Here is a 16,894-nt window from a genome sequence, read left to right on the forward strand (position 1 = left end):
AGCTAATTACTGCCTTGAGATTGAACTCATGAAGCGCTATGATTAATTGTGCTTTAAATTTCCTTATAATCACATTTAAATATATAATTGTAATATATGTTTGTTATAAATATTCAAGCAACTTAAATGAAGTAGATATAAATGAAGTAAATGTAGATGCAGTAGGTTATCCCTTTTTCTGTTAGTTTTTCTATTTAAAGATTAGAGCATCTTACCTCACTGCTGCTGATGCTCTGCAAGATTATATTTTGGTTTTTAGTAACTGTCATCATATCAGTTGGAGAAGAGTTTGTATCATGACAAATGTCAAGCAGTGATTCAGCATATCTTTCTGCCAAAAGAAACATAATAATATGCTTTGATAAGCTGCATCTCCAGCAATTTCACAGCAACATCTAGCGCTAGGTTCTAAAAATCAGTTCCATTTTGTTTAAGATTTTCTTGAAATAGTGATCTGGGATCCTGAGGAAGCTTTGGGCCATAATTTCACCGGATAAGATGTGAGGACAAAAGGAGTCCACAGAATGAATGCATTTTTATTTGTTTTTTAAAAAGGGGGCAATGTTGTTATGTGTGACCCCTAATAATGGGCTGGGAATTATATTTGCACTATAGTTGCCAAAGACAAAAGTGCTTAGCTGCCTGGAGCACCATTCCTGTCTAGCACTTGAAGCCATATTAAATTGACAGAGTTCTGAACACCAAACAATGAATTCCCAGTTAGTTCCTGGGGGACATTGTTCTCTTACACATGCTTCTCCTGTTATCTTGACTTTTTCAGATAAGCATGTGCTCTACTGTGAAAACTTCTTCCTCTTGCATCTCTTTCTATTTCATTGATCTTATGAGTGATACAAAATTGAGTGAGTGATCTCTACTCATACTCTGCATTTCCTCACCATATTTTCTTTCTTCACTCTTTGCAACCCTTCTACTGCTTCCGTCCTGCCGTTGAAACCCTCACTTTCTTATCACATCTGCTTTGTAAACTCTTTTCCAATTTGATGCTGCTTCCCACCCCTTCTGTCTTGCAATTCTCTCCTGATTCTCCTCCTTCCTTTCTTACGCCTCAGTCCATGTGTACCTTCTCTGCTCAGCCCCTGCAATTTTCTCACCATCATCGATCCTTTAGTGATCTCACCTACTCTCAGGTCCTCACAGTCTCCTTGTAGAGAATTTGCAAAGAAACCTATCAATCCATCTTATCCAATCCTTTCCCACAAACCCTGGCCTACAGAAAATTGCTACTTTGAAGGTCACAAGTTCTCATCAAATGAGTGTTTTAGAACGCATTACCTTCAACATCTGCACCAAGCCATAGTGTTCTACTATTTTGTTAATTGTATTTGTACCTCCCCACTTCCTAGGGCTGAAACTTTGGAATCATGTTTAACTCAAGCCTCTCAACCCTTGTCTGTATGTCTCCTCTATCAACTTTACATCACTAAATTCTGTGAATTCTTTCTCATTCTCTTAAACTCACATACCTAGCACCTCTCAGGCCCACTACATGCCATGTCCAAAGTCTCTTTTCCTGATCCTTACAACCACACACAGGTACTTCTATAGTTTCTTAATAGAGCTTGCTTGGCATGAGTCTCTTCCTCTCCTAAAATATGGCTTTCATCGTTCCCTGTCTTAAAAGTCTTCAGTGACTCTATTTCATTGAAAAAAAAAGTTATGTCCTTCAGTCTGACATTTAAGGAGTCTTTGATGGACTCAGTTTCATTGTGTATTCCTTTTCCCTGACGTGAACTATTGGTTCTAGTCTCCGGTTTGCCCCGGGATAAGCCATGCACACTTACAACATGATGCCTCTGTCCACAAAGTCAAATCTCATGATTTTGTTTAGAACCAGATTGAGTCTTACCTCTTCCATGAAACCTTCCTGGGGAAAGCCTTGTTCCCTGCCCAGAAGCTCCCAACAAAAATCCAATCAGACAATAAAGTCAAGCAGTTTTCACAAAGTCACACGTGGCTCAGTGGCACTTTTCCCATTACACATTTTTTTCTGTGGCTATTTTTTGTCTTGCTCAGATGCTTTCTCCATGCCTATATCACATCTTTTCACTTCCTTTCTATTTTATCCAGCATTAGAGAACCACAGCAAGTCCTTCCCCTTTGAAGTTTGTAACAACCTCTTTCTCCTCTGACTGATGTGGTGTGTCCCTGACTGTGTTGAACACCTTCAAAAGTTTGGACCACGTCTTATCCTTCTTTGCCTGTCTCAGAGTACCTAACTTTGGGTCTTGTACAAAGTCCCTGGTCTATAAATAGCTATTCACTTGATTTCTTGTTTTAAATTTATTTAATTGAAGTATCTATTTACAATGTTGTGTTAACGTATACTGTACAACAGAGTGATTCAGTTACACATATATATACATTTAGTTTGACTTTTTAAAGAGGATCCATCAAATACATGTAAAAAATGAGAGTTTTCTAATAGGGCTTTTTTTTCTTTTTTAATAGGGCTTTTATAGTTAGAGAATTTCAAAAGTGAAATAAAAATATTTACCTGGTTTTGGCATAGAATTCATTAAAATGTCCAATAACTGCTGTTTTCTGAAGCTTTCTATTTGTGACACATAATGTATTGCTGATTTTCCACTAAAATCACAGAGTTTAGGATCTCTATAAAGAATAGAATCATCATCAAAGATTACTGAGTTAAATCTATTGAAAAAGAAAAGCAATAGAGAGGAAAAACATTGACATCAAATAAATAAAAATAATTTTATATAGTTTGGGGATAGCAATAATGAATTCAAAATGCATGAGAGACAGAGACAAATTTTCAAGATTTAACTGAAAGGAATATGTTGCATATTTTATGCCACTTCTAGTCTAAAAACATTCTAATAATTTGCTGAAATTTTCCAACTTTGGACAAGAAGTGTCATAATTCTTTAATAATGCATAAAGCAAGTAAAGATAAAAGCATCTTGATAAACTGTTGTCTTATCATCCCAAATAGCTGGCTTCATTGATTTTTTTCTTCTCAGTGCTTTAGCTAACTGATTATTCTTGATATTTCTTTTTCCTAACTCTAATAGCGAGCTCTTTTATTATTCAAAAATAGAATAATGCTAGGAGAATGGCCTAGCATTTCATCTTGAAATTAAACTGACATACTTATTTCACAGACTCTTGGTTGAGTGGAGTGATCTTATCATAGAGCCTCTCTGTGTGATATTTTCATTCCTCTTGTCCTGTGATTGCTAAGCCCCATGGCTGATCTTAGAGTTCCTTGCATCAGTGCAAATCTCCTGTCTATGATCCTAGAATTAGACATCAGCTCAGAGAGGTCCAGAAGGTAAATGATGGTAACTCTGTTTACAGATTACAGTGAGGGAAACAATGCCTAGACTTGCTTCACTAGTCATATTCTGTTTTTATTGGCTATGTGGCATGTGAGATCTCTGTTCCCCTACCAGGGCTTGAACCACACCCCCTGCAGTGGAAGCACAGAGTCTTAACCACTGGACCACCAGAGAAGTCCCAGGTTATTGTTTTATGATCTATAATAATATTCTTAGGGCTTTTTCTCCCTCCATGCTCATGCTTCAAAAGAATTAGCATAGGTCCAAGAATCAAGGGACTGCCACTAACCTTAATACATGGCCTTAGGCAAGTCACTTAGCTCCCTGGGACGTTAGTTTGCTCAGTTCAGTTCAATCCAGTCGCTTAGTCATGCTCAACTCTTTGCAACTCCATGGGCTGCAGCATGTCCATCGAGTCAGTGATACCATCCAAACATCTCATCCTCTGTCATCCCCTTCTCCTCCTGCCCCCAATCCCTCCCAGCATCAGAGTCTTTTCCAATGAGTCAGTTCTTTGCATCAGGTGGCCAAAGTACTGGAGCTTCAGCTTCAGTATCAATCCTTCCAATGAATATTCAGGACTGATTTCCTTTAAGATGGACTGGTCGGATCTCCTTGCTGTCCAAGGAACTCTCCAGAGTCTTCTTGAATACCACAGTTCAAAAACATCAATTCTTTGGTGCTCAGGTTTCTTTATAGTCCAACTCTCACATCCACACATGACTGCTGGAAAAACTATAGCTTTGACTAGATGGACCTTTGTTGGCAAAGTAATGTCTCCGCTTTTTAATATGTTGTCTAAGTTGGTCATAACTTTTCTTCCAACTTTTCTTCTTTTGATTTCATGGCTACAGTCACCATCCTCAGTGATTTTGGAGCCCGAAAAAATAAAGTCTGTCTCTGTTTCCATTGCTTCCCCATCTATTTGCCATGAAGTGATGGGACCAGATGCCATGATCTTAGTTTTCTGAATGTTGAGTTTTAAGCCAACTTTTTCACTCTCCTCTTTCACTTTCATCAAGAGGCTCTTTAGTTCTTCTTCACTTTCTGCCATAAGGGTGGTGTCATCTGCATATCTGAGGTTATTGATATTTCTCCCTGCAATCTTGATTCCAGCTTGTGCTTCATCCAGCCTGACATTTTGCATGATGTACTCTGCATGTAAGTTAAATAAGTAGGGTGACAATATGCAGCCTTGACATACTCCTTTCCCAATTGTTGTTCCATGTCTAGTTCTAACTGTTGCTTTCTGACCTGCATACAGGTTTCTCAAGAGGCAGGTCAGGTGGTCTGATATTCCCATCTCTTTAAGAATTTTCCACAGTTTGTTTTGATTCACGCAGTCAAAGGCTTTGGCGTAGTCAATAAAGCAGAAATAAATGTTTTTCTGGAACTCTTTTGCTTTTTCAACATCCAGCGGATGTTGGCAATTTGATTTCTGGTTCGTCTGCCTTTTCTAAATCCAGCTTGAACTCTGGGAGTTCACAGTTCACATACTGTTGAAGCCTGTCTTGGAGAATTTTGAGCACTACTTTACTAGCGTGTGAGATGAGTGCAACTGTGCAGTAGTTTGAGCATTCTTTGGCATTACCTTTCTTTGGGATTGGAATGAAAACCAACCTTTTCCAGTCCTGTGGCCACTGCTGAGTCTTCCAAATTTGTTGGCATATTGAGTGCAGCACTTTCACAGCATCATCTGTTACAATTTGAAATAGCTCAACTGGAATTCTATCACCTCCACTAGCTTTATTCGTAGTGATGCTTCCTAAGGCCCACTTGATGTCACATTCCAGGATGTCTGGCTCTAGGTGAGTGATCACACCATCATGGTTATCTGGGTCATGAGGATCTTTTTTGTACAGTTCTTCTGTGTATTCTTGCCACCTCTTCTTAATATCTTCTGTTTCTGTTAGGTCCATACTATTTCTGTCCTTCATTGTGCCCATCTTTGCATGAAATGTTCCCTTGATATCTCTAGTTTGCTCATCTACCTTGATCAGTGTTCGTCCGAGTGGTGTTCTTTGATTTCATGCTTTCTGGCCCCCACTTCAGGCTTATTGAACACCATCTCTGGGTTGATGTCCAGTAATCTCCATTTTTAACAATCTCCAGCTATTAACACTGAAGTCTCAGGTCACTTCCCTGACGCTCAGCAGCAAAGAATCCACCTGCAGTGCCGGAGACTCAGGTTCGATCCCTGGGTCAGGAAGATCCCCTGGAGGAGGAAATGACAACCTACTCCAGTATTCTTGCCTGGAAAATGGGCAACAGTCCATGGGCTACAGTCCATGAGATGGCAAAGAGTCGGTCACGACTGAGCAACTGAGCATGCACTGGAAGTCTGAGGTAGCGTCAGACTTCCATCTTTGTCCTATTACAATAACTGATTCTTTTAAAATAGATCATGTTCTTGATTATACTTTTGCCTTGGAAGTTCCTACTTCCTTTTTTATTCCCCACAAAAAATGCATATAAAATACTGAGGAAGAGCTTTGGCCATCTCTTCTTTGTTCATGACGAGATAAACAGGTAACAAGCAGCCTTGCATGCATGCACGCCCAGTCACTCAGTCGTGTCGGACTCTTTGCAACCCCATGGACTGTACCCCGCCAGGCTCCTCGGCCCATGAGATTTCCCAGGTGAGAATACTGGAGTGTTGCCATTTCTTCTCCAGGGGATCTCCCCGACCCAGGGATCAAACCCGTGTCTCTTATGTCTCCTGCATTGGCAGGAGGAGTCTTTACCACTGTGCCACTTGGGAAGCCCCAACAGCATTAGGAAACTGCATTTCTGACATGAAAGACTGCTTATTAGCCCTCTAATTAAAAAAATGATTTACCTTCCTCCTCCTAAAAGAGCGTACTGACATGTAATTTTTTGGGGGCCACAGCATGAAGTATGCAGGATCTTAGTTCCCCGACCAGGGATTGAACCCTGGCCCCTGGCACTGGAAGCTTGGAGTTTTAACCACTGGCCTGCCAGGGAATTCCCAACATGTAATATTTAGATAACTGGAAATCACTACTGTAATTTTTTTTAATATAATTTACAATGCTTTCTGGAATAATTAATACCATTTTGGGGGTAAGGAGCTACATACTCAAGAACTATTTGACAGTCTCAGGAACAACCAAAGAGGAAGTATTTAAACAAATAAAATAAAAGACCAATATCATAAAAATAATAGCAACCTCTAACATCTGTACATCACTTTGCAATTTTGAAGTCCCATTTATGAATATGCATGGGCATTTCATATATATATGTATACACATTATATTTATCTTTGTATACATACAGTATTTTATAATATACATTATACATATACATGTATACATATATAAGGGGCTTCCTAGGTGGCACAGCGGTAAAGAATCCACATACAAGAGACACGGGTTTGATCCCTGGGTCAGGAAGATCCCTTGGATAGGAAATGGCAATCCACTCCAGTATTTTTTCCTGGAAAATCCCATGGACAGAGGAACCTGTGGGCTATAATCCATGGGGTCACAAACAGTCAGATGCGAGTGAGCACCACAGTATACATATATAAATAAACAATCTATATATCTAGGTTTGCAAATGACTTTGTAAGTAACAATGGCAGAGATGCCCTTCCATGGGTACTAGCTAATCACCTGATACTCACGCATGATGCCTGAGGAGCTCAGAGAGAACCTCTGCAGGTCTATAGAGTGTTAACATGTCAAGTCTTTCAAACAGGTCCACATCTCTCACAGCCAGCATCAGAGGAGTCAAGCCATGTTGGTTTGGGAAATTTATATCCAGGAACTCTTCAGATGCCTTTAAAAACATGAAGCTTTATTTCTGTTATGTCTTTACTGCATGTCCATTAATACTAATCTTTACATTTTCATCGCCTGGCCAAATTCTCATTTTAATTTCAAGATACTCTTCCTCAATATCTTGAGAGGAGCTGATGAACTGAAGGAATACAAGCCTGAGACAGGCAGGTTGGTGTTTGAATTTGAGCTCCTTAAATCGGTTATTTAACCTCCCTGACAGGGTTATATCAAGGACATTCTGTTAAAAGTTGATAAAATCACCCTGATGAAATAAGGGACAGCTAGTTAAATACCAAATAGTTGGTATTTACTTGAAATTCAAATTTAAATGAGTGTCCTGTATTTTTATTTGCAAAATCTGGCAACCTTATTCACTGAACTTCAGGGTCTTCAGCAGTAAAGTGGAAAGCACAGTATTTTCTTTACAGGATTGATTTGATGATTGGAGACAGAAAATAAAAAACACTGAGCAGAGTGTTTGACAGACGCTCAGAAAACATCTGTGGAGTGAATGAATGGTCTACAATTATAAGGTAATTTATTTAACAGCATTTATACAGTCAAATGGAGGTGGGTATATAGATACTATTTGTTGTTTTAATAAAATTTAATTTGGAAAATTCAGAGCTGAGAAACTACTAGAAGACCAAATTATCCAAATTGTTTATTTTACAAGTCAAAGTAACTCACGAATTTCCATCTGTATTTCACTTTATGCCACGTCAATAAAGTCAGCATTTACCTCAGTTTCTCCAGGGACAGACTAGAGATAATGATATTACCTCAGAGGGGTGCTGTGGGAATTAATTAGTTAGTATTTTTTTTCAGTCTCTGAAAAGAAACCACCTCTTATATCAATGTTTATTATTAGTTAGAACCAGTATAAAAGTTTTGAGCAGAGAATAGTTTTGCAATAGCACATTAATTGAACATCTGTTGATTAAGCTCTGGATCCAGTTACAGATATATGTTTTTAAAACTTGGAGGCTTATCTTTAGAAGTGAAAAATATGGTTATGAAAAAAAGACATTGAATTACAACAACAATTGTCAAAAATACCATTAAAATGAAATTCAAAGTCTTCCAAAAACATTTCTAAGCCTCACTTTATGATGTATGGCAATTTTAGACTATCATTTAGCACAATAGAAGAATTTAGAGTCCTTTGGATTTTGTTGTCCATTTCCTTGAACTCTAGGTGACCAGAATATCTGTAACTTTTTCTTTATGTGTTTGTGTCTCTACCATAAGGGAATAGAAGAAACTGTTTCCTAGCAGCAATTGATTTTCTTTCAGATGGAAGGTCATGTGATTTGACAGTACCTCGGAAGGTAAATGCCAGGAGCCTGTTCGCCAATAATGAATGTCCTTGCTTATGCATGTGGTTTCGAAAGTTACTTTGGAAAAGAGTCTCTATGGGCAAAAAATCTAAATAAGAAGAAGATCAATACCCTAAAAAGACAGCATTTTGAAAAATGTATTCTCTTCACTTTCATCCCAGCTAAATATTATGCAAAGCATAGTCTCTCTGATTGCCTTTTCAGGATAAAGATAATAACTGCAGATGGTCCAAAGGGATCTAAACAGCAATTGTACAAATGGCAGTGATGTCAAGGGAACACCTCTGAGCAAGTTGACAGTGGTTCTCCAGGGGCATCTTTGGGAGGATTTCATTTCTCAGGGGTGCTACATGACTTCTTCTCCCATCCAGCTAGAAAGAAGGTGTAAATAGGCTGCTGCTGTGTTCTTTTATCATCTTGTTTTCCACCCCAAGTGTCCCATTTAAACCTGTTTCTCATATTTTCGCCTGAAACTTTCTGGGACTGCATTTGAAAAGAACTTATTTTTCTTTAAAAGGAGTCATATGTAGTCTGTTCCCTTTTCATCTCTCACCCACTCACCCAAAGACAGAAGCAAACACTGAATTAACTGACCAGCAAGTGTTGAAGCTGTTCAAGATCACCTTGCCATGAGCTTTGCAGAAGTTGCATTTGGGGAGCCTGGATTCCATTGATGGCCAAGAGTTGTCTTTGGACATCACAATTAGCCACATGGACTGCGGTTTGATTGCTGTAATTGCACAGGGTGATATCTGCTCCCTTTTCCAGAAGAAATCCAACAACCTGCAAAATCACAGCATTCTTACAATCATGTCTTCTGAGTTGGGTAGAAAACTTATTTAGTTGGACACAGCTCTGATTTGAGATATAAGAAATGAGAGTAAGCTAGGCATAAAAATGGTGGCTCTAGTGGTAAAGAACCTGCCTGCCAATGTAGGAGGTACAAGAGACCCCAGGTTCAATCCTTAGGTCAGGAAGATCCCCTGGAGGAGGGCATGACAACCCACTCCAGTATTTTTGCCTGGAGAATCCCATGGACAGGGGAGCCTGTCCTGGCAGGTTACAGCCCATAGGGTTGCAAAGAGTTGGACATGACTGAAGTGACTTAGAAGGCACACACAACTGCCATTTGCCTTTATTAAAATTTGGGAGACAAAAATCTCCAAGATATGGGTGGTTTGGGGACACTATTTTTTTTTAACTAAAAGTCTGTGAATATTTTATGTTAAACCCACACAAAATGTTGAAGTCTTCCTTTTACTGTTATCTATAATTTAGAATATAGAACCCCCAAATTCAGGCTTATAGATTCTTGAATGTTTCAGGTATTTCCACAAGTATTTTTAGGTAGAGAATAAACTCTATTAAAAATGGTAGTGGGTTAATTTATTTAACAGTTATGGATTGAGGGACTCATATGTGTCAAGACCTAACTTTGGTGCTGAGACTCCAGCCATGAACAAGACAGGTAAACAGTCTCAGATTTTTTCCAGTGGTTTTTAGCTACTTAAAGGGAGCTCTAGCCATTCTGGGGGGATTTGAGGCAGACAAATGTTTGTGGTAAACCACAAAATGAGGAATTAACACTAGTTCAGGTTCTTCCTGGCCTGAAACGGGTTACAGTGCTGGTGAAAGTCACCTACTAAAGAAAGAGAAACAGATGCAAAGAAATCTAGACAAACTCTGTGATTAGTCCCACTGCCCCAGAAAACTCCTCTGGCCTTTATATTAAAACTGGGTGAAAATTTACAAAATGCTATTGTCACAATGGGTCGGCAAATTATTCAGATCAAGGTAGAATCCTTTTTTTAAAAAAAAGATCCTGCTGTGAAAGTTAAGCCTGAGTCAACCAAAGGCTACAAACCCCAGATCCAGTCAGAAAACAATATGGCTGCATCCTTGAAGACAAGGGATCTCTGAAGGGGAAATAGATGGTGTCAATAATAATGACCTTGTCACCTGATCTAAGGCTTTGTATGAACCAAAAACACTGGGAGTTCATTTGGCTGAGCAGCATGTTTCTGGAAACTCAAAGTATATGCATCTTTTTTATTGACTTAAAGCCACTTTCTCTTACCATGTTCCTAATCCTTCCCTCCATCTATACCTCATCCTCAGTTGCCCTATCTCAAGGGGATTGAGGTTTGCAGCCACCCACATGAAAATGTTGGTGAACTTTGGGGAGGGGAGAGACTCAAACTTTCATGGCTCACTTGGATTCAGATTCTCAAGTCAACATCCTGCCCGGTCCCTTGGGGGAACTGAGTCATCTGAATTCAGCTAATGAGGTTTGGGCAAGATTCACAGTGAAGAGGGAAATATAACATGATTGGCCCTTTGAGCCATTCAATCTACAGTGATTTTTAAGGCTTCTATCTCTAGATGTATGCATGCGTGCCTGCTAAGTCACTTCAGTCATGTCTGACTCTTTGTGACCCTGTGGACTGTAGCCCTCCAGGCTCCTCATCCATGGGATTCTCCAGGCAAGAATACTACCGTGGGTTTCGATGCCCTCCTCCAGGGGATCTTCCCTACCCAGGGATGGAACTCTTGTCTCTTATGTCTCCTGCATTGGCAGATGGGTTCTTTACCACTAGCACCACCTGGGAAGCACCCCCTCTAAATATATAAGAGGAATTAATGTAATATCTGTGTGTACCCAAAATTCAAGATTATGAAGTGTGGGGACACAATTCATGATGAGCATTTAGAGGGCTTTTGAGGCACTGCAATGCTTTAATTTTTTGTTTTGGATGGTAGATACAATGGTGCTACTGTCATGGTTTTCCTTTTTTTAAAAAAAGCATATATGCTGAGTCCTCATATTGCAACTACTGAAGCCTGCACACCCTAGAGTCCATGCTCCAGAACAAGAAAAACCACTGCAGTGAGAAACCCCTGCACTGCAACTAGAGAAAAGCCAGCACAGCCAAAAATAAATAAATAAATATTATTATTTTTTAAAAAACATATATGCTATACTTTATAATTTGTCTTAAAAGTGTTAATAGAAAGGAGTCAGGATAGAAACAGAGCTAAGAATAAAGTCAAGAAAGAGGGTAATTGAGGAAGCAAGGATGGCCAAGCAGAGTTGACAATCCACTTGCATTTAACCTCCCAAGAACTTGTAGAGGCACTGAGATATGCAGTTGGGTGAAATTTGTCTTGACTTTTCACTTATTTCTTCTCTTCCCCTTGAAGCCTCCTTAATTCCAAGTGCCCATATTGCTACCGCTTTTACCTGCATTCTTTTTTTTTTCTAGGCCTCACTGGTCAGCGTGCAGGATCTCAGTTCCCAACCAGAGATTGAATTTATGTCCCTTGCATTGGGAGTGCAGAGGTCTTAACCACTGGACTGCCAGGGAAATCCTTGCATTCTTTAAAAGGATCTTTTAAGTTTTCATACACAATTTTATAAATGATCAATAAGACACAAATGGATTATTTATTCATTAATTTATCCATTTAATAAATATTTATTAAGGACTTAGATGTGTCAGGCCTTCTAAGCTGGATATATAACAACAACAAAGAGGACAATTTCCTGCCCCTTTAAGTCTCATTATTTATTTACTCCTCTTCCCCTACTTTCAGGATTTTGTGCACCTGTTGGACCAGGGGACAAATTTCCAAGTACTGATGGGGCTGGGTGTGGGTTGTGGGGAAGGAAGGAAAAATTCAGTCTCCATTATGTGGTCCCACTAGACCATAAACTGCTCTTCAAGGGTGACACCTGTATTTGATTCACCCACCATGGTATGAATCTTGAAGTCTGGTATATTGCCTTGGGTATTTTGGGAGTACCTGTTGACTGAGTGAAGAAATGAATAAAGATGGTGATGTCTGGATTATTTAGGGTCTCTCAGTCTTCTCTCCAGTTGCTACCCCCACCCTGGCTTTGTGCTCTCAAATATTCCTGTTTGGAGGTAGGTGACTATGCTATTCCTAACCATTTCATTCTTGGACTCCTTCACTTAGAAGGCCATCTGAGGACCCCTGGACACCACATATTACCTCTGTTAGATTTTCTTCTGCTGCAGTAATGAGAGGTGTGTTCCCAGTCTTTGGATGCTGAAAGTCAAGGTTTCCAAGGATGGAATGGACTTTAGCAATATGGTCACAGATGAGTTCCACGTCACCTCTTGAAACTACTTCCAGAAATTCATGAATCAGTTTATTTTTATTCATCTTGCTAGTTCCATGTAATTGCCTGCAAGAGGAAAGAAACTAATTAAACTAGACCCAACAAAGTAGTGGGTGGTTTAAATGTAACATAGTCTATCTTCAATGTCACCTGTTCCTTTTTTTATGTGTGAAACATTATAACAGATTTAAAGACAATTTTGAAAAAGAGGAAAACTATCAGTCTTGGTTCTTTGCATACACTTAAAAATTTTTTTGCCTACATATTTTAAATTAGGAACAATAATAATTTCACTGTCACTTTGCAGATCTGCTGTGGTACCAGAATGGAAAGAGTACAGGCTTTGGGGTATGACAGAACCTGGGTTCAAATCCCACCTCCACATTGTGACTTTGGGCATGTCACTCAACTTTTCTGAACTTCCTTTTCTCATCTTCCAGTATGGAAATGATAATCCCCCTTCAAATGGTTGGTAAGGATCTGAAACACTACATACAAAGCATTGGCACATTCTATTGGTGAAAATTATTGTAGGATTTTATTTTCTTTACTGTTGTTTATTAAAACTCCTATTATTATTTTCCTTATTAGAGCCCCTATCTTCCCAATAATACTGTCAACTCTTCAATAGCACGGACATTACATGTCTTATGCTTTTGTATCCTCCATAGTTCTAGCACAGCGTTGAGTCATCAAAGAACGTGGTGAATACCATTCTAGATTTTCCAGGAAAGGCCTAATTTTAAATATCCCATCTCGGTTTTCCAAATCATTGAAATATCTCTTAAATTGCAATTTCTGAAGTCACCCACAACCTCCCAGTGGAGCCTCTTACTGTTGGAAATAGCACAAAATCTTTTTTTCAGATTCTATTTTCCAGCTTCAAATTCTGACACCATTGTCACTGTCTGTAAACACAGGCTATTTCATTGAGCGGGCAATTTACTTACAATGCACTGATATTTGGTACAAAGAAAAAGAACAAAAGATATTTCATAGTACAACTTTATAGTGAAAAGCTAAGAAAAATAAATAAGGAAATGTCTAGAATTGACCTTCAATGTCCTAAATATTTAACTGCCTTCAGCATTCGTGGGCCAGACTACTTAAGACTTCTTTCTTTCTCAAAGAGTACATGTACTTCACCCCAGAAATCATTCAATTTGAAAAATTTATCCATTAAATTAAGAGAATACTATAGGTCCTTTAAGAACTTTTACTGACCTGCACAATAGAACATAACATAAAATAGTTAAGATAAAAAATTTTTAAAGTGTAAAACAACAAATTATGGAGAAATGGAATGGCCTTGTGGGCTGGAATATTATGTGGAAAGAAAGGTATTAATAATAACTAGAAAACCAGAATAAAGAAGAAAGAGTAGTTTTGACCAGGAAAAGAGTATAAACAAAAGTCTATACCTAGGAACAATGAGTAGAGAGTGGTCAAGTGGGAATTTACTCTTTTACTTCTCAATAGGTTGGGAAGCCCATGGAATATTTTGAGTAGTGCCTTTTAGGAACACGGTACTTACAAAAAAAAAAAAATTGGAGTATAATTGCTTTACAATGTTGTGTTTGTCTCTGCTATACAACAAAGTGAAGCAGCTAAATATATATATACACACACATATATATCGCTTCCCTCTTAAGCCTCCCTCCCAGTCCCCACCTCACCCCTCTAGTTCTTTACAAAGCACTAAGCTGAGCTCCCTGTGAGCAGCTTCCTGCTGCTGCTGCTGGCTCAGTCATGTCTGCCTCTTTGCCACCCTATGGACTATAACCCATCAGGCTCCTCTGTGCATGGAATTTTCCAGGCAAAATAGTGAAGTGGGTTGCCATTTCCGCCTTCTGGGGATCTTCATGACCCAGTGATTGAACCCAGGTCTCTTGCATCTCCTGCATTAGCAAGCAGATTCTTTACCACTGTGCTACCCAAACAATTTCCTGTTAGCTAGCTATTTCACACACAGTAGGGGTGTTGGAACATGGTAACTTTGGTAAGATTCCTATGACAAGGAATGGAAAGGTAGAAACAAAATTTTGAAAGTAAAACTTAACAGGAATGTGACTTACTGGCCGTAGAAAATGAAACATGAGTCCAACAGGATATTATTGAGCAATCAGGGAAGACCTGATGTTGGGAGAGGCAGGCATTTGCTTTTACAGAATGGTAACAGATGAGGCCAGCAACAGAGACAGCACAGCATGTAAGAAGTGTGTCTTTGTCTCCTTCAATTTCAAAAAAATGTGACCTTAGCTTAGTGCAGTTTCCTAAACTAGTTTGAATATAAGAATTATGCTGTCTACTTGTTATAAATAGGTTCCTAGATTCCTTTTGACTGGGTAGGTCTGGGATGAAGTGGGGGACTCTCTTCATTTTTTTAATTAAAAAAATTTAATAGTTTATTTTAAAATAGACTTTATATTTTACAGTAGTTCAAGGTCACAACAAAACTAAGTGGAAACCACAGTGAGTTTTCCATATGCCTTCTTGACCCTCCACCACTCACCACACACATACACCTCCCCACCATGAACATTCAGCACCAGAGTAGCACCTTTGTTACCCTTGATGAACCTGCATTGATGTATCATTATTATCCAGAGTCCAGAATTTACATTAGGGTTCAGTCTTGGTGTGGTACATTCTAGGAGTTTGGACAAATATACAATGACATGTATCTACCATTATAGTATACAGTAGTTTCACTATTTTTTGTCTCACCTATTCAAGCTCCCCTCCTTCCTAATCCCTGGCAACCACTTATCTTTTTACAGCCTCTAGTACATCCCTTTTTTGCTCAAGCTTTCAGGTGATTCCTAATATTAGGCAACTTTTGGAAACACTGACCTTGTCATTTGAATCCAACCCACAATCTTATTTGCAATTCACTTTACTTTCTAGTTGACATTTATCATTACCACTTATTCCTTTTGATTTAAAGTTCCTAGGATAAATACTAGCTTTTCCTCCAAGTTTCTAATAAACGGAAATAGAGAAGCAGTTTCTCAAGCTTTCCTCAACTTTTTCTCAAAGTGATGTTACATAATAACGACAATACAGTATCAGCAATAATCTCCGACATTTATTGAATGCTTACCACATGCCACAGCAGTAGCAGTGTTAGTCGCTCAATTGTGTCCGACTCTTTGCCACCCCACAAACTGTAACCCACCAGGCTCCTCTGTCCATGGGATTCTCCAGGCAAAAATACTGGAGTGGATTGCCATTCTCTTCTCCAGAGGATCTTCCCAACCCAGGGGTCGAACTCGGGTCTCCTACATTGCTGGCAGGTTCTTTACTATATGAGTTACAGGGAAGATCCACATACCATATTCTCTTCTAAATGCTTTGCATATATTTTACTTCTACATTTCAAACACCACCATCAGAACAGTAGTCCTATTACCCGTATTTTACAGATGAGGAAAACTAGACACAGGCATTAATAAAATGGGATCTCATGCTGGAGAGATGAGAGCAGGAGTGCCCAGAACATTTAACGCAACTAGCATATAAAGGAATACTTGTAAAATAGGCCTATTTTCATTTCCTTGTTGGACCTTAAAGGGATGTGGGTTAATCATTCCTAATTAGCAGTATTGGGCCATGTCTGACTTCTTTCGTTTCACGTTTTTCCACCTTCATCTCTGCTCCATTCTGACCCTCTTCTCTGCCTCACAGGAGCCCAATCTAATGTGCCCAGGTGGTATCCTCAGATATGTATGTATCTTTGTAAGGCGAATGGTGCTGTTATGTGTGTGGGCATATTTTACACTTGGTCTTAGGCAAAAGGCCGAGAAGCGATTGTGGGCATATTTTAAATTTCACAAGTGATAATGTACTAAAGATCTTGTTACTTATTTTTTAACTTGACATGTTGTTCTTAAGCTTTAGCCTTATACTTATGTGTACCTCGGGTTGTTTGTTCCTAACGGCTGAATAGTAAGGATCATATTCAGTGTCTCTTCTCTTGGCGATGGACATCTAAGTTGCCTCCAACTTCCTACTCCACAAGCAGCGCTGTGATAAATAGCCCTGTTCAGGCCTTATTATGCACTGTGCCTGTGTTCCTCTAGGTGAATGGTTTGAGTATATTTAATTTCACTAATACTACTGGATCATTCTCCACAGTGGCTATACCAATTTACACTTCCACCAGCAGTGCCTGTCAGTTTCCTTTCAGCTCTTCTAAATAAAGCAGGCATTTGGTTGATTGCTGTCACTTAAGTAAGCATCATTATCCTAATCATTAGCATTGAATAAGCAAGGTACTTG

General features: G+C 39.0%; 1 protein-coding gene across 5 annotated transcripts in view; it reads right to left on the bottom strand.

Annotated features, from left to right (window-relative positions):
- Nucleotides 1–2,540, bottom strand: part of MAP3K19 (mitogen-activated protein kinase kinase kinase 19) — a 36,631-nt gene extending 34,091 nt beyond the window's left edge. For all 5 annotated transcript variants that reach the window (XM_065927834.1, XM_065927837.1, XM_065927836.1 and 2 more), the window contains exons 1-2: nt 2,519–2,540; nt 216–331 (exon numbers count right to left, since the gene is read on the bottom strand). In XM_065927834.1, coding sequence (XP_065783906.1) covers nt 216–331; nt 2,519–2,540 — 138 coding nt within the window. The remainder of the gene's footprint in view (nt 1–215; nt 332–2,518) is intronic.
- Between the last annotated feature and the right edge of the window lie 14,354 nt (nt 2,541–16,894).

The sequence above is a fragment of the Muntiacus reevesi genome, chromosome 3 (assembly GCF_963930625.1).
Source record: "Muntiacus reevesi chromosome 3, mMunRee1.1, whole genome shotgun sequence".
In the NCBI taxonomy this organism is placed as follows: domain Eukaryota; kingdom Metazoa; phylum Chordata; class Mammalia; order Artiodactyla; family Cervidae; genus Muntiacus; species Muntiacus reevesi.